General features: G+C 36.2%; 1 protein-coding gene across 8 annotated transcripts in view; it reads left to right on the plus strand.

The window, feature by feature from the left end:
* The first annotated feature begins 545 nt into the window (after positions 1 to 545).
* Positions 546 to 19,028, plus strand: part of LOC132116922 (rap guanine nucleotide exchange factor 1-like) — a 37,313-nt gene continuing 18,830 nt past the window's right edge. For 2 of the 8 annotated variants that reach the window (XM_059525821.1, XM_059525822.1), the window contains exons 1-7: positions 5,761 to 5,977; positions 13,318 to 13,460; positions 14,437 to 14,615; positions 14,734 to 14,890; positions 14,973 to 15,061; positions 15,138 to 15,290; positions 18,722 to 18,842. In XM_059525821.1, the coding sequence (XP_059381804.1) occupies positions 5,902 to 5,977; positions 13,318 to 13,460; positions 14,437 to 14,615; positions 14,734 to 14,890; positions 14,973 to 15,061; positions 15,138 to 15,290; positions 18,722 to 18,842 (918 nt within the window). In that variant the 5' untranslated portion in view covers positions 5,761 to 5,901. Of the gene's footprint in view, positions 831 to 5,747; positions 5,978 to 13,317; positions 13,461 to 14,436; positions 14,616 to 14,733; positions 14,891 to 14,972; positions 15,062 to 15,137; positions 15,291 to 17,004; positions 17,068 to 18,721; positions 18,843 to 19,028 lie in introns of those variants that run through there. The other 6 variants (XM_059525817.1, XM_059525816.1, XM_059525815.1 and 3 more) reach the window with 6 other exon arrangements.

Raw genomic sequence — 19,028 nt, forward strand, 5'->3', positions numbered from 1 at the left:
TACTATAAAAGTGTAAAAAATAGTATCTATGTGTACATCTCATTTTCTATCAATAAAATAGCCAAAATTACGTATAGATCAACAATTTATTGACGTTCTTTCTATACTGTTTTTGCATCAGCATTTGAGAACCCATATCAGTAAACCACTAGCCAGTAACAAAGAGAGACTAGTAGCAAATTAATACAGGTTTGCTTATGGTGACATAAAAATAAATACCATTCATTTTAAGGAATAAATGTCAAGACTGTTTTGAGTATAGAGAAGAAGCCGTGTGTTTTTATACTAGCTTTAATTTGTTATTTTCAGAGTTTAATAGCTTTAGTCCTTATCCGCTTTCACTCTATGGAAAAGAGCAGTGTGGATATTCTGACAAACATCTCATTTTGTGCTCAACGGAACAAAGAAACTAAAAGCTCTTTTGAATGACAGAACAATGACAGAATACGTGTTTTATCTCGATTGTTCCCGTCGATCTGACACCAAACAAGCTCACTTTCATCCCTGTAGCTCGTGATTCCAGTCAGAGAGCGGCGCTGTGTTCGCATCCCGATGGATCCTTAGGACGGGACTCGACACACACACACACACACACACACAGCCCAGCAGTAGCGTTCACCGTCTGTCGCCAGCGTGTGCATGTGAACGGATTCTTGCCCTTTTTTACCAGGGATCTACGGCCACACGGACGTCAAAATGTGTGGCTGAAGAACACAACTCGGGATTACAGCTGTCTAAATCCCTTATTTTGTCCTTCTGTGACTGTCCAAACTGAGGATTTGCTCCGGCCAGCGCAGCGATCATGTCGGGGAAAATGGAAAGCAAGCACGGTAAGCGCGAACCGGCCCGTTGAGTCTGTAGGCCCGGTTAGATCGCACTTTAACAGCTCCTCTCTCTTTAATCAATGCATTTAATGCCGTCTTTAAGTATGCTTTAAATGCATGGCTCTCTGATGTGTATTTCGACTCAGAAATAATAGAATAAATCAGTTTCCCTTAGCACGCGCTAGCGCCCGCTGGGGACCCAGAGCTCGCGCTGTCGCACGGGACATTTAAACGGGATCATCCCGGTGCTGTTCAACCGAGAGAAGCCCGTCCGTGCGATTAAAGATGCCTTTATCAACGCTTGCTCACATGCGACTCTCCAGCCTGCTGCTGTTGTCAATCTCATGCTCAGACTGATTTTAGATTTCAGAGACCGGGATAATAGAAGTTATGAGTTTAATGCAATCTGTTATGCAAGTTTATTTAATTTCCATGCATTTTAGTCTTGTTTACTGTGTGATTAGGTTGCACAGCATGTCTTAAAAAATATTTAAAGGGTTCATCATGTGTGCATTTTATATTCTTACACTAAGATGCATGTGAAATTATTCTTAAAAGAGCAGTTGACAAATAACGTTTTTGTATATTAGCTACCATAATAGTTCATGCACAGTGCTGTTTTATTCTATGTACTGTTATATTTGATCTTTACTTAAATAATCCTGATCGTTTTTATGTAGTAAAATTATTTCTTAATGATTTCTTTATTTTACAAATGTTAAGTAGCAAGTTTTAAATGCAAGACTGGATGTCATGTATCCAAATGCAGATATGTTTTTGGTGTGACAGTATTGCCTTGGTCATGTTTCTCGTGCTGAAAAAGAGGCATTTGTCATTATTTCGGAATTCAATATGTTGAATTTGTCAGTGTTGTTGGCTTTCTTAAGACAAAGTTGAATGCTTTCGTGATGCATGTTAAGTTTAGAAACACAGGCTGGAGACTGTGTGTGTGTGTGTGTTTTCTGTCTCTCTAGATGTGTCTGTCTGGTTGTGGTGAGTCTAGTAACGGAAAGCAACAGGAGGTTTCTTTCAGCGGTGGGAAGGAAACTCAAACCCCCTGACCACCTCACCCTAAACAGCTGTCCTGGAGCCCGGATCGGGTCAGGGTTTAGGGTGAGGCTGCAGGGGAAGTTTAGTTGTTGCTCAGTGGATATTGCTGTAATAAAAAGCTCATTTTCGGTTAATGACTGTTACGAAGAATGAAGAATGCAGTGTCCGAGTAACTTTATCATTACTGAGCAGTGCAGTTATTTTAAATGATTGGCTGCTGATTGGATTGATTTTGGAAGCAGATGGTATCATCTCCAAATAATGTTGCATTCAAAAATACTTATTAACATTTTCTTGCATTTATATCTGTCTTTCTTACCATAAATTGTAACACCTTTAGAAATTCGAGATTGAACAGTTATAGACAGATTAATATAAAGATTGAAAACTGGTAAAATTCTATAAATAATTAGTACACAAAGTGCCTGAAGAAGGGGCTATAATATAAAATAAGATATTTAGTTTTATTATTATTTTAACTATTCGTTTGCAGTCAATGAGATAATTTACTGTTTCTGAAAGAAGTTTCTTCTGCTCACCAAGGCTGCATTTAATTACTCAGAAATACAGGAAAAACAGTAACATTGTGAAATATTAATATATCTTAAAAAACTGCAGTCTGTTTGAATATATGTTAAATTGAAATTTATTTCTGTGATGCGCAGCTGTATTTTCAGCATGATTCCTCCAGTCTTCAGTGACACACGATCTTCAGAAATCATGAAAATATTCTGATTTACTGCACAAGAAACATTTCTGATTATTATCAGTTGTGCTACTTATTGTTTTTGTGGAAACTGTTATACATTTTTATGATTCTTTGATAAATAGAAAGTTCAAAAGAACAGCATTTATTTGGAAATACAAATCTTTTGTAACATTATATATGTCAATTTAATGCATCTTCCCTGAATAAAATATGAATTTCTTAAAAATAATAAAAATTAGAATGGTTAACAAAAAAAGGTTTTGGTTTAGGTCCATAACTGTGCATTTCCTTAGCAATCGAGCTGAGTTTTCTCAGCGAAATGGAAGTGAGAATGTGTATCCCGAGGCGTTACTCACCTGAACATTCCTTTGTGACACACCTAATAAAAGCACATTTTAGCAGGACTGAATGTGTTTGAGCCTTACACATCATGTATGGGCGCTTCATATTTGAGAATGAACCTCATTTGAACAATATACGGACATAATTTGGCTGTTTTATTCAAGTCAGAGAGGTTTTGTGAAGCCGCATTCCTTGCATGTTTTGTTCAGGTCCACGTTGTGTCCTGTCTTGTAGCGACCTGTAGGAAGTCTACGGGACGGGTATGTATGCGCTCCAATACACCCGCTCTGTTTGTTTTGAAGGTTTGTGTGTTTGGTTACCGGGTCGCCTGTTTGTCTTTTGTGCGTTCTGTTGGTCAGGCGATTCGATGGACGTTTGGGATAAATCTAAAGCTAGCCCAGACTGATGCTGTGTGACATAATTCCCGGTATCAACATGTATCTCTGTCGCTGTGGATACGCTGACCAGATGTCATAATGGCACTGTCATTCATGCAGAAATATTAAAGCCGGTCACCTGCTTTGAACTAACCTCCCTCTATCTGCCTCTCTCTTTCTCTGTGGCGCTCAACAAACCCAGGAAGCTGATTTGACCTCCCTCAGCTTCCTTATGACAATGAGAAAATGAACTTTGGGGAGAAAAATGAGCGTGTGATAAATCTTGGGATCATGCGCTTATGTCTTCCCGATGGATACTTTTTGCTCTCAGAATTGCATGCTATAAACTCTCGCAATTGTGAGAAAAAAAGTCAGAATTGGGCCTCTATATTTGGCAGTTTATATCTCAAAATGTTACAAAGTCAAAAAATTATAAGACAAACTCACAATTGACTTTGACTTGATTTAATTCTGAAAAAAAAGTCAGAATTTCAACTGTGAGACGTCAATTTATTTGATATTTTCATACATTTCTATTCTTAAACAGTTTTAAAAAAGAACATTGTTGTAGCATTTCTCTCTTTATGTTCCATGGAAGCTTCGGAACATAATGACAAAATTCTCCTTTTTTGCAAGAAACAATTTCTTCAATACTTAAAATAAGTGTTCTGCAGAAGCCATGTGGTGGTTTTAACGTGCCCTGTATATATGAGCAGTTCTGAGGAATCGGTGGAGAGGTTGTGATATTCTCAGAATAACTCTACTCTAATAATGTGTCATGTATTCGGTGGGTGTCTTGGGTGTATTTCTGAGTAGTTGCATCGCTATGTAAATCCCTGACAACACAATTATTTATAAGTGCGCATGGATGTGTAATGCATTTGGTCGGGTGTGTGTGTGTTTATTTATGAATAGTTGCATTGCTATGTAAATCCCAGACAACAAAGTGTGTGTGTGTGTGAATGCTCACATGTACATGCTTGTGTCTTAAACACAGTCTAGCAGTAAACTGAGAGATAACATACTACTGAGAAATTCAGACACGACAGATTAAGACTAGCGCATGTCTTGGCAGGATGAGAAATTGTGTGTGTATATTATATATATATATATATATATATATATATATATATATATATATATATATATATATATATATATATATATATATATAATATTATGTGTGTATAAATTCATGATCATTTTGTTGGCAATATAAAATTAAGATACATTTAGCAATAAAAAATTGTCAGTTTATTTGCAAAATGCTTTATACAGTACACATAGGCCTAAATATATACTCAAATAAATGAGTATATTTTTATGTATTTATAATTTTTTTCTTGGCAAAATAAGTTTGAGCTACATTTTGCCATTGAAAAATAAATAAATAATTGCAACATTTTTTTATGTTTTATTGTTTATGAATTAAGTGATAATTGCGATGTTTTTTTAGAGGGGCGGTGGGAAATAATTTGAGCTACATTGTGCAAATCAGTCTACACTGAAATTTTATTTTATAAAAAACATTTTCAATCAGAAATTGCTAGTAAATTTGACAAACAATGACAAAGATATGGCAAGTAACACATTGGATTGAGAAAAGTTTAAGTAGAAACAATGAAATTGTATTTTCTTAATCTTTGTTTTATTTACAACTTTTCATTGTGAATAAATAAGTAATAAAATTAGTTTTAAATGAATCCGCTAACTCTACATCCTGATTGGTTTCGTTGGAGTGTACTACATTCTGATTGGTTGTTGGTAAGTGCAGAATTATTTTAAGTCGTCTCTGGCCACTTGTTTTTCATCCCAAAACTGTAATTTGGGGTTTTAGAGAAATGAGTGCAGTAGATTACTAGAATGAAAAACATGCTCTTACTATCCTGAGCTTCAGTAATTAGACGGTGCTCACGCTGTGTGTGTGTGTGTGTGTTTGAGAGAAGCTGGCGTGTGTATGTGGACGTGCAGGGCTTTTTGGGAATAAAGTACGGAACGGATAGATGCGAGATTGAGAATCTCAAGCGCTCCGCTCTGATTTGAGCTGTATTATCTGATGTCTGCTGCTTTTTTCTCCTGTAATGGAGGCTTAAAATGTATTGACCGGTTTTCCATTGTCTTTTTCCAGATGGGTGTAATTTAGTTTGCACTTTTTTCCATGCCATGGGCTTTATCGATCGTTTCTCACATGTCAGGCAGTTGTTCATCTGAGGATCTAGACCATCATTGCTCCATAGTTCCTTTTGGAATCGGGATGTTTTGGCATTCCGACATCATCCGGCTCACACGGAACTCTGAGACTAGGGACTTCTCTGCAGTTCTAGCAGAGCTTATTTTTAGATTCCAGCACACGGTTTGATGTCTGAGTCAGGCTGGGTCATAATAATCAACTGAGGGTGACTAACCACAGACCCTGAGTGATGTCTCGGATCCTGGATGCTTATTTCTGACTTCTACCGGTGACCTGGATGTGGATGGACAGTGGTCTTGAAGAAAATGTCCAATATCACCTCCAAAGATCCCTGTTTGAGGTGAATACGACTGGAGAAAGTCTAAAACCGTTCTTAAGTTGAGTAAGCAGAACTCGTCCAGGTTCTACATGGGGAATAGCAGTCGGAGAACCCAACCTCTTCTAGAGGAGACAGACTATTTTTATACAGGAGAAGCAGATCGAGGTGAGAACGGATGGGCTGAAATTCCATACGGGAAAGATTTGAATTGATCAGAGTAATTGTAGAGCTTATTTGGATGCAATTAGACTCTGTTTTGTGATGTAAAAGGTGTAATGTATAATATTAATGCATGGACTTAGCATTTGACTTGTAAAGTGCAACCTTGCTCTTTTGAGACTTCATTAGTCACATGTCTATTTTGGTTTTAATGACTCTTACTGTGAAGAAGGAATTTGGACATTGAAGGATACAAATGTTGTCATATTCGTTTTGATTGTTCAGGCTCTGTTTTGGCTGTTCTTGGAAGTCGGTTTGCTTATCTTGAAGTTTGGATATTCATATTCTTCTTCAAAATCTGGATTTGGATGTTTTGGAGTTTCTGCTCACTTGTGTTATGGTACTAGACTGTAATGCTATGATATTTTAATATATCGTGGTACAGAATGACTGTTATATTTATCATTTTTGTTAGCGTTGCATTAATATATTAATCACTCTCTTTCAAAAATGTGCAAGCAAGTTAGTCTCCAGCAAAGAGAGTATTTCTGGGAATACAGAAGCTTCTGATGAGAAATTCCAGGGACATTCCTTCCCGTTCCAGTTGTGTGGCTTTTGTCTAAGTGCTCATTTCATCCAGTCAAACTCTGGGTGGATCCAACCCAGAGATCAGCGTCCAGAAACAGCCGTGCAGAGAAAGTCTGTCAGGTTGTGCAGGAGATGAATGAGATGGTCATTCAGAAGGACTGATCCGTGTGGGATATTTAAGATTCAGGGCATTTAGTGGATTGAGGAGAGTTTCTCTAAAGAGGAAAAGGTTTTGGTTTTACAGACAAATAGTTCTGATACCTTTGTCTGAAACATTGTATTTAACTTCCTACTTTATCATTGAAACATGCTCTTGAATGTTTGGCCTTGGCTGTGCCAGCATCTATTCAAGGTCTGTAAGTCCTAAATAGGACATTGAGAACAGCTGATGGCAGAACCTCGGATCGTATTAAACTGTCAGCGATTGGGTTCTGTGTAACTCAAGCCAAACATCTGGGTTCATATTGTGCTATCGAAGCTTCCTCTCTGATTTAGATGATCGTTTTACCCTGAAGTTTTAGACGTTTCATGCTGAAACCGAGCTCTCCACTAGGAGCGAAAAATGTGAAACGTATAAGAAAGAGACTGATTCGATTAAATGTAACATTTAGTAGTTTATTCATTCCCTCTTAAAAGACGATTAATCTGTAATTCCGTTTGTAAGCGGTTTTACATCCGTAATCTAGTGTGATTCTGAGTGAAACGGGAAAAAATGTAAGAACTTATTTTGATCCTTTGACTGGATTATGAAAAGTGGGCGTGGCATTGAAGAATTTAGTTTGCGGTTGAGGGGGAGGGGCTAAAAATAGGTGGACTTGGTGATGTCATCAGAAAAGGAAAGTTGTTCGGTTGAGCATTTTGATAAAACATTGCAAAGTGTTTATTTGAAATAATGTTTACTAATGAATTGTTCACAATAAGACAAGAAACATGAGTTCATTTGGATTTCATGATGGTTTTTATGTAAATGAATGGGTCCGAGATGAAAGCATCAAAACAATAAAAAGTTTTAATACAGCTTTTTTTCCCTATTAGAATGTGCCTGTTTAATAAAGGAAAAAAATCATGATCATCATACATTGTTTCTGTAAATACTGGAGAATGTTCATCTTTGACCTGCAGGGTATTGTTTTGAATCATGATCATTAATCTCGGTGCTGTTGCTTTGGTTCAAGGCAGATGGTGCTTTATTGAAGTTTAGGGTTAGGGTTTTTTTAATGCTCTTGGAGAAAATTAATGGGACAAATACTTCCGGAAATTCCATTAGATATCATCCAAGGCCAGACAGAGACATTTTAGAGCCGGAACAGTGTTTGAGAACAGGATACTGGAGAAGGGTGTGTGTGTGTGTGTGTGAGAGAGAGAGCAAGTGAAGGATAACGAGTGTTTTGCGTTTGGAAATGATAATCCACGTGCATTTCTCTCATCGCTGCGCTGTCATTGGCTCTCGGGCTGCGTAATGCTGTGTTTAGCAAACAGAAACTGTCTGTCTGTCTGCATGCCTAAAACTAGCTGAAATAAAGTTTAAAGATTTTATTTTATTTTAGTTACCATTTTATTTCAAGTAAACCAGATGTTTATTTATGGTTTTAGTTATAATAATGTATAGCTAAATACGTTAACATGTATCAGCCTACATAACATTTGTTTTTTTTATATTTGTTTATATAAAACTACATTTAGACTAAGAAACTTTTAGTAGAATTTTAATTGGAGGAAGAAGAGGAAATGGAATTCTAATGTGTAGACCGTGGCTCCTTTAAGAGCTTGTTTTGTGTTGTAGATGTTAGTGACGGGAGTTAATTTCAGCTGACACACGTCAATCACATGTGTCACTTTGCTTATGTCACCATGACAACAGAGACTGTGTGTGTATGTTTGAGATATTGCGTAAAGCAGAAGGGCAGAAATAGATCAGGACCGCAGTGTGTATTTGATGGAATGTGGAACTCTAGATCAGAGGATGATGTCTGTGTGTTTAATCATGGATGAGTCATACAGATAAACACCGATTTAAAAAAAAAAATCGAGATTTTTAACATGCATGTTGTAATTTATTTCATATTGCAGCATAAAGAGCCACAAGTTTGGAATAATGCATGTTTTTATGCTTTTGAAAGAAATCTTGTATGCTCACCAAAGCTTTTATTTGATAAAAAAAAATTACTAAACAGTAAAATTTTGAATATTGTTACAATTAATTTTTTTTTTTTTTATATATATATATATTTTAAAATGTAATTTATTCCTGTGATGCAAGCATCATTCCTCCAGTCTTCAGTGTCACATGATCTTCAGAAATCATTCTAATATGCTGATTTGCTGCTCAAGAAACATTTCTGATTATTATTAATGTTGTGCTGGCTAATATTTTATAAGCTACCAGAATGTACTGTATACACTACCATTCAAAAGTTTTATAAGAATAGAGTAATAGTTTTTTTTTCAGTAAAAACACATTAAATTAACCAGAAGTGACGGTAAAATTGTATTTTAAATTTACAAAACATTTCTATTTCAAAAATGTCCTGTTCTTTTGAAATTTCTATTCATCAAAGAATCCTGAATAAAGTGTATCACTGTTTCCACAGGTGTTTTTTTCTTCTTCATTTGCACCAAACTGTCACTTCAAGCTAAATCCTGTACAGACACACACGCACACACACACACTTCTGAACCTGGTTAGTAAGCGTGTTCATATGACTCTTCTGTGTGCTGTCTGCTGTCATTCAGCTGGCAGCACACACTTAAGTAAGTCTGCTCCAGTGACCCACTTCCTCCTCCTCCTCCTCCTCCACCTGTCGTCTTCGCTGCTCATTTATGACTCGCTTGATAGCGTTTCCTATCAGATTGTGTGGATAGATTCTCACAAGAGCGTGTTATATGTGACCCTGGAGCACAAAGCCAGTCTTAAGTCATTTGTAGCAATAGCCAAAATAACATTGTATGGGTCAGTATTATTGATTTTTATTTTATGCCAAAAATCATTAGGATATTACCATATTTTCCGGACTATAAGTCACACTTTTTTCATAGTTTGGCTGGTCCTGCGACTTATAGTCAGGTGCGACTTATTTATCAAAATTAATTTGACATGAACCAAGAGAAATGAACTAAGAGAAATGAACCGAGAAAACATTACCGTCTACAGCCGCGAGAGGGCGCTCTATACTGCTCTGTGCTCCTGTAGCCTACACTGAGCAGCATAGAGCGCCCTCTGGCGGCTGTAGACGGTAATGTTTTCTCTTGGTTCTAAATAAATGCGACTTATAGTCCGGTGCGACTTATGTGTTTTTTCCCTCATCATGACGTATTTTTGGACTGATGCGACTTATACTCAGGTGCGACTTATAGTCCGAAAAATACGGTAAGTAAAGATCATGTTCCATAAAGATATTTTGTACATTTCCTACCGTAAATATATTAAAACCTAATTTTTGATTAGTAATATGCATTGCTAAGAATTAATTTGGACAATTTTAGAGATGATTTTCTCAGTATTTTGATTTTGTTGCATCCTCAGATTCCAGATTTTCTAATAATTTTATTTTAGCCAAATATTGTCTGATCCTAATAAACCATACATCAATGGAAAGATTATTTATTCAGCTCTTAGATGATGTGTACATCTCAATTTCGAAAAATTGACACTTTAGACTGGTTTTGTGGTCCAGGGACACATGGTGCAAATTTACCCTCATGTGACTCAAGTGATTCTGATTCTTGCCTGCAGGATCTTTATCACTTTTTAACTAATTAATTGGTTTTACACCCACTAATTATGATTCTGAAACTCACAGTAAAGAGGCTTCACAGTCATAGACATAAATTCATGCCTTTAAAAAAAAAATCAGAATAGTATATCATTTTTAAATATCACAATATTCAGAATATTTTTGTGACCATATTGATATATTAAATATTTTTTTAGTTTTATTATTATTATTATTATTATTGTGTATCTATTGTATTGTATTGTATTGTATTGTATGTATACATATTGGTATTATATTTGTTTGTTTATTAAACTTTAAGAAACAGTTCTTATTAGAACATACTTTAAAGGACTTTTGTACTTGGATTAATAATAAAATATTAATATTAGTTATGTAAATATAATTTTTAGTCTAGTAGTTTTTTTATTTTTACTAAATGTTGGTATTTATTGAATATTGAATCTGTATCCATTATGGAATAGCTTCAAAGGCAAACAACTTTAATACTGCTACTAATATTTAAATCTTATATTTAGGGCTTTATTGAAATGAGTTGCTTTAAATTTGATTACTAGTAATAATTTTTGCTTAGAAAGCAAAAAATCTAAAACAATCTAAAAGAAATCTAAAAAATAAACACTGTTCTATATCAGCATAGACCTAATCATTTTGACTGTAATTTGTGTTTTTTTTTTAAGTTTGTGATTTAACAAACAAAAACAAGCACTTACCAATTTCATTATGTATAATGTGAGATAGGTGTGTGTGTGTGTGTGTGTGTGTGTGTGTGTGTGTGTGTGTGTGTGTGTGTTTGTTTTATCCAAGACTCCATGTTTCAGAGTTCAGTGCTCTTTGTTGTAAAGAGGATGGGCAGCACAGGAAGTGCTCCTGTTCGCTGGAGCCAGACAGGAAGTTGATGGGTAGGTCTGAAGCCAAAGCAGGAAGTGGTGGCTGTGACCTGCAGGTGACATGAGTTTGGAGTAATTGTATGTGTGTGTGTGCATACTTTCATTCTTACGTGCTGAAACATACCTTGAACCGGAGATCGGGGAATGCAGTTCTCTGCTGAGGGGTCACTGGACAGGAAGTGATGCAGGATTTGGCTGTGGCTTCCTATTCCTGAATTAATTTTTCTAGCGACTGCCCGTGTGTTCAGACACGTGTGTCCATTAGTCTGCAGTGGACATGGTTTGAAGGACGTAGCTACTATCTGATGCTTCCCTCTGATGCTTTTTGCCAATCTATATCATCAGCTTTCCATTAAAGACACTACCCGAGGCAGAATGAGCGAGGAAAGTGTGACACAGTTGAACTTTCAGAGCAGTGCTTTAGCCTGACTGTTGAAATACTCTGCATTTAGTGGAATTTAATGGACAGTCACTTATTCAGACTTAAAGCATCAGGGTTACCCATAATGCATTTCAATTAGACCTTCCATTATCTTTGCATCTTTCCAAATCTAATCGCAGGTATTAAATGACAATGGAAACTAAAAAAAACTAATTACAAAAACTTTATAGTGTATCAGTGATGCTATAATAATAGAGATTGTTAGTCATCACTGCATGTAAAATCATCCATTTGAATTGAGTCATAACTACATTAACTTTGTGTGACACACTCAGTGTTGTGTTGTAGAGATTAACTGGTGAGTGCTGGTATGTAATATGGATCTGTAGTATGGATTTAGCTGGGATTACTGTTAGAATACTACATTACCCACGCTCCACTGCTTTTTCTGTCAGACTACAGTCCTTAATACACCCACCATGCGTGTGTGTGTATGTGTAAGGGTAATTAAGAGTTGTATGTGTGTGTATTAGAGCATAATGGCTCCACCCATGTTAGTTACAATGTGACTTTTCCGTTTTACCCAGAAGGCATTGTTCTGAGCACGCATTGAATGGAAAGGCAGAGCCCTTTTCTGCAACAATGGCTGTCAATATACACACCAAAACACACACATGGCATGTCATTTCCTGCATTTTTGCCCCCCAGAATCACACGCACTTCTGTGTCTAGTGTTTTTTTCTCAAGAGGTCAAATGTGCATGCATGTGTTTTGAGAAAGTTTGTATGACAGTGGGTTCTCCGTAAGCACACACTTAAACACACACTTAAAAAAAAAAAATTCTTCCTGAATTTTTTTGAATGTCAGTCTAGGTTTCTTGCACAATACAGTTATAAATGGATTTCCTTAACACCATATTCCACACTCTTTGACTATTTTGTTTGTTAATGCTGGAAATTACACACTTTTTAACAGTGTTTTGCTGCTGTACCTTTAAGATTTCGACCTTTATTATGATTAGATGAACTCTACAAAGTGCCATACTTCTTACTGTTATTTTTCACAATGGGCTTAAGTTTCTAAATACTGCGTTATTGTTGTGTAAATCTGGGCAGTCTTATGTTAATCACCTCATTTGCTGTGATGTCATAATCATAACGATTTCTGAATGAGCTGTGCTGCTTAGTTTGTGTCTGTGGGTGAATGGGAATCGAGCATCACACATGAGAGTATTTCTTAACAGAAGATCTTTCTTTGAACAGGGAGATAAATTCAGAAATACACCAGCTGCTTATGTGCGCAGTGTCTCTCTCTCTTTCTCTCTATAATTATGGCCCATAAAAATCCACTTATGATAAAACCCCACAGACGGGATTCTAGTTTATGTAATTGCCTGTGGGAGAACGTTTTTTTTTGGTGATGTTTATCACCAGCGAGGCTTGTGTATGTTTATTTGTATAGTTAAATTGTGTTGATTATATAAAATGACTCTGATCTTACATTGATTGCAGGCTGTAAATATCCCACCCTCCTCTTTCAGTGAAAGATCGTCTCTCTAAACATATCTGTCATCTCTGTGATAACCGAAATACTGCTGTGAGTTTGTCAGAGATGAAACCAGAATTAATTTACTGAATTGTCTGGAGTTTTTTTTGGTCTGTGACAAAAGATTTTTTGATGAAAAGCATCACTACTTTTATTCATTTTGTTTGCTTGTTTTCTGAACGTATCCTTTGTTTTGTTGTTTTCTAGAATCCCAGAAGTCTCACCTCTCCTCTTTCACAATGAAATTGATGAAATTTCATTCCCCGAAGATTAAACGAACTCCATCTAAGAAGAGCAAACAGCTCCAGCCAGAGCCTACGGTGACGACTCCAGAGAAACCAGTCAACAAGGTAGAGCACCTCTATCAACCCCCTTTGAGTTTCACTGTTACTCTACTGTAACTCTACATTAATAAATATTATTTTTTTCCACACTTCAAACTCTATAGTAAGTACTGATTCGTTATCGCATTAAATGTTAACTTTTCAACCTCCTACTTCTACAGTAACTCTAAATAAAAGTCTCTTAACTGTACAGTAACTCTACAGTTGCTCTATATTAATATATTTTAACTCTCTTTTCTCAATTCTGCAGTAAACCTATTGGTGCTCAATCACAGTAAACACGCTCCTAACATTATCATTGCTAAATACAACCCTCTCAAGAGTGCAGTAACTCTACAGTCACTCTATATAAGTGATAATCTCTTTACTCTTGATTCTGCAGTATAACTAGTGCTGCTCTATCAGTGAACATTAATTTCCACTTTCATATACATTTACCTAAATGTAAATACAACTCTCTCAACTGTACAGTAACTCTAGAGTCGCTCTATATCAATATTAACACATTTACCACAGGAAACATTAACTTTATACCTTTAAAACTCTAACTTCAACTCTATTGCAACTGTCTGAGAAGTTATACTTTCTACAGTAGCTCTTCTGAAGCTCTGCCTCTGTAAAGGTTACATCCACACTTTCTCTATACTGCTGCTCTATCTTATTTCTACAGTAAATCTGTTGCCGCTCTATCACTGTAAACATCGACTTTACATCCTTAGAACTCTACAGTAACCTTACTGCATCATTACAAATTAATTATATAACCACTTAACTCTACAGCAACTCCAGTGCTGCTCTATCAGCAAACATTAACTGTATACTTTAAGTCGTAAAGTAGCTCTATTGCTGCTCTGTGTCTGTAAAGTTTGAATCCACAGCTTCTTAGCTGTAAATTAACACAACTGCCCTGTTTCAACTCTACATTAAGTCTGTTGCTGCTCTATTCCCCTAAAAATCAGCTTTCTACTCTGTCTTTCAACAGAAGGTGAGTCGGTTGGAGGAACAGGAAAAGGAGGTGGTGAGTGCTCTACGTTACTTTAAGACGATTGTGGACAAGATGAACGTCGATGCGAAGGTTTTGCAGATGCTTCCTGGTTCGGCTAGTAAAGTATTGGAGGCCATATTGCCGGTGATGCATGTAGAGGCTCGAATACAGCACAGGTGAGTTAAGAAAACAATAATAACATGGTATTTGGATATGTACCATGGTAATGTCATGGTTTTCTTTGCATGCAGCCCTCTCTCCAGTTTAAATTAAAATCCATCTCTCTAACCGCAGTTCGGCAGTGTCCTCCTGTCATAACCGCGTCTATCAGAGTTTGGCGAATCTGATTCGCTGGTCCGACCGGGTGATGCTGGAGGGCATCGACCTCGACGACAAGGACACTGTGGCAACCGTCACCACGGTGATCAAAGCTGTGCTGGATGGTGTGAAGGTGAGAGGATGAAAAGTGCGTTTGTGACAAGGTTAAAACAACACAGGCATATTTATAACCCAAGGTTGTGTTTTTGTAACAGGAGCTAGTGAAACTCACTATAGAGAAACAGGAGCAACCATCCCCGACATCCCCCAGCAAACCAGCACCTACTCTGTCCAAAACAGAGAGGTACAGTTGTAAATGCTGATATAAATTTACCAATTTTGCATAGTGACAGTTAATAATGTTTGTCTCTTTATCTTAGTGTGTGTGAAAATCCTCTTACCGAGCGAGAGAAGGCGATCCTGAGTAAGACCACGCCCATTGTCCCGCCCACTGCCAGCTTGACTGACATGTCAGAGGAAGAGGTTGCTCCGCCCAAACCTCCTCTACCTGAAGTTAAACTGGCAGAGCACAGGTGAGGGGGCATGGCTTTAGAAATATGAAATACGTTTTGTTGTTTGTGGTTTCAGAAAACTAAAAGAAAAAAAAGTGATAGTTTCTCAATTAAAAAAAAAAAAGTAGATACTACTTTTAGGTTCATTTAGCACACTTGAAATCAAAAGATTGAGCTTGTTGCATTGTGGGATTGCTTTATAGTAAATGTAGTAGCTCTCTGAAGAATTCCATGCATGCAGAAAGTTGCCCAGAATACATATAGAATGTTAGTTCAGTATGCCACTCCAAACAGGTCTACATATTGGTTGTGTCCCAATTCATTTAACACCTCACTGTTTCCTTTACAGCTGACAGATTGAGGTAAACTTGTGTAGTGTGTAGGATGCATTGATGAGGTGAACATCAAGTGTACTTTAGTGTGCACTAGTTAGTGTGTGCTGTAGTGTATACTCAGGAAGTATATTAGCATGTACTAGGCAGTTGTAGTATGTAATATCTTTAGTGATGGTAATTTCCCACAGATGAGTCATGTTCATTCTTAAACCTGCTTTTTTCCATAAGCAAGTATCTAAATATATTTGAATGAGAACACATCCAACACACACACACACACACGTAACAGCATCCTCTCTTGGTAACGCTTGGCTTCCGAAGCAGAAGTTTGTTTTTCCGTTTACTTTTTTTCATCTGTGATTAGAGACAAGTAGTAGTAAAACTGCATCATATACACTGTCTACAAAGGTCACATATGGTTGTTTGTGAGTTCATTTTTACCATCTGATGAGAAGAGGTGTGTGTGGAGCGTGTATGAAATCATGGTAGCTATTTACGTAAGTCAGATTACATAGCATATTTAATTTGACATCAGTGAAAACTTGCTATAGTTCAGAGTTTTAATTTATTAAAAATCTCACACTTCTGCAACTCACATTTAATTCTCAGAATTGTTGTTTTTGCAATAGAAATTTGTTTAAATGTAAATTTTCTATTGATGCATCAATAAATCGACCGATATTTAGGGACTTTTTTTGTTCCAGATTCAAATTTTCAATATAAAGTTTTTTTATTTGTATATGAAAATTCAGTTAATATTATGACAAATGTTAATTTAATAAAAAAAGTAATGTACATCTTATTTTGCATTGAATAAAATTATTTATATTTTTAATAATTGTAGCCATGTCAAGTTATTGTATAGCCTTTTTTAATGTCTAACTACTGTATATGCAAAGATGTTTTCTGTATTTCTGAAAAATAAATCATTCATCAATTTGTTCTAGTTTTAGTAGAAAACACAAGTGGAATATTGTAAATATCCTCAAAAAATTTCAAACGTATTATCAGTGTGTCTCTTAATATTTGAATATATGATAGTCTTATATTGACCATCAGCCACGTACACTCAGTTTTGCATCATTTTGCATCAGTATCAGCCATTATTAAACTCAGCGAGACATATTGACTGAACTGTACTTCCATCCCTCACAGCCTCATTTCAATTTGTGCAAAATTATATATAGCATCAGCTCTAATTATTGTCTGTTTAGCTTGTTATATACCATGTGATTCTTTCAACCACTGTATCGGTTTTTTTCTAAATCTTCTTTGTGTCTTTCAAACACACATCATCTGTCTTTTCTTCACTTTCATCCATTTTTGTGCATTATTTTTCTGGAATCTTTTGTTCATCCTCTTTCTCTGTACTCTGTGATCGTTTGGTTGTCCTGGGCCAGGAAAAGGATGCAGTTGTGCTCCGATCCTGTTGCAGGGCAGCGGAGGGCCACAGCGATGGAAACGTACGTTAGCTAGTGGTGTTTTCTGTGTGCATTTTGACACAACACCTGATTGGACGGCAGCACTTAGCTGCATGCGGTTGAGTGGTGGTGTGCGTCCAATTGGATTGCACGTTGCAGAGTGACGACCAATCATTGGAAAGCCTGATTGCACTGAATTTGCATGGCTGACCAATGAGGACTAGTCTGTAAATCCTAAAAGAATGTGAATGGAATTTCTCAAATAATTTGTAGGATCCTAATGGGCTTATTTTACAACACACACTGAAAAGAAGTGTAAAATGTATAAAACAGTATAAAAGGAAAAAAATAATATTTCAGTGTTTTTAATTTTCTAAATTTCATGTTTAATTCAAAGTGTTACTTGCCATTTCTTTGTAATATTTCTTTTAATTTACCAGCAATGTCAGAGTGAAAATAGGTTCTTCACCGATTTTTTTTTTTAGTATCATTGATACTATTCTAGTTTTATTCATATTTTAATCAGTATTTTCCTTCATTTTATGGTTTCATTTTCTGTTAATTGTACTTACAAATTAAGTAATTTTTTTGTTTCCATCATTTTTAATATATATTGTTTTTTTATACATATGTTGTTATAGATTTTATTAATTTATTTTAGTTTTAGTCATTTTAGTACATGAATATAATTAAAGATGATAAATAAAACTGGCTGAAATATATATTTATTTTATTTCAGTTAACATTTTCACAAACAATATTTGTTTTAGTTTAAGTTTTAGTTTCAGTTCCAATAGGAACATCATAATACTCAATAGGATCAATTTCTCCTTTAGTACATCAAAAGATTATTTTCAGGATTTTTCTAATACTGTAAAATAAACCCATTAAAAGGTTATTTCCCCAAAATTAAAATGTTATCATTTATTCAGTCTCAAACTTGTATGAGCTTCTGTCTTTTGTCGAGCACCAAAAAAAAAAAAAATATTTTTATAGAATGTTGGTAACCAAACAGTTTACAGTAGCCATTGACTTCCATTGTAGGGGAAAAAAATACTATGAAAATCAATGGCTACTATCAAATTTTTGGTTACCAACATTCTATAAAAATATCTTCTTTTGTGCTCAACAAAAAAAGAAACTCGTTCAGGTTTAGAACAACTAAGATAAATGAAGACAGATTACAATTTTTGTGTGAAGTATCCATTTAAACGCCCAGCAGTCTGACAGTATTCTTGAACTCCTGTTAAAAATTCAGTTTATTCAGTTGTATTTAGTTAAATCCTTAAAGATTCTAATTGATTCCCAATTGGGTCCTTTACATATTTTTTTCAAATGATTCCAAACATTCTGAATGGAATCCTGTGCGCATTCTGTCAGGATTGTTGACTAGCGCTGCATCCCGCTCTAATCCCTCCCACTGGGTGTTCTATGATTCGTTTATTCTAATGTTGCCATGGTTACCCGCTAGAGCTTCATTGAAGTGTAAAGAATTGTCAGAGAAACCCAAGATCTGAACTCACCGCCCACACATTCCACTGCTGTGCTACTTTTATGTGTGTGTGTCCAATTAAATTCCAGGCTAGACCCTCACTAACTGTGTGTGAACTGTCTGTGCTTGTTTCGTTTGACCTTGTTACATTGTTGATTTCATGCTTGTGAGCTCATTTGCATATTTCTGCAAACTGTGCCGTAGCCCGCCCGCTCTGCCTCCCAAGAAGCGACAGTCGGCCGCCTCCCCCACACGTGTTGCTGTGGTAGCACCGATGAGTCGAGTCCCATGTGGTCCCAACCTGCCTCCTGGAGCTCTGAGACAGGTACATCACCTGAGCACTACCCTTGACCATTGCCCTCTTTGAGATGGCTCCATGCCTAATCCTGGTTTTGTTTTTTTTACCACAACAAGAAGTGTAATAGTGATTTCTTAACTTGAAAGTGAAGTGTGTAATATTGAATGGTGTTTGATCGGTGTTTTGATCATTAACTAAGGCTACATCCACACA

Source organism: Carassius carassius, chromosome 36, assembly GCF_963082965.1.
Source record: "Carassius carassius chromosome 36, fCarCar2.1, whole genome shotgun sequence".
NCBI lineage: Eukaryota > Metazoa > Chordata > Actinopteri > Cypriniformes > Cyprinidae > Carassius > Carassius carassius.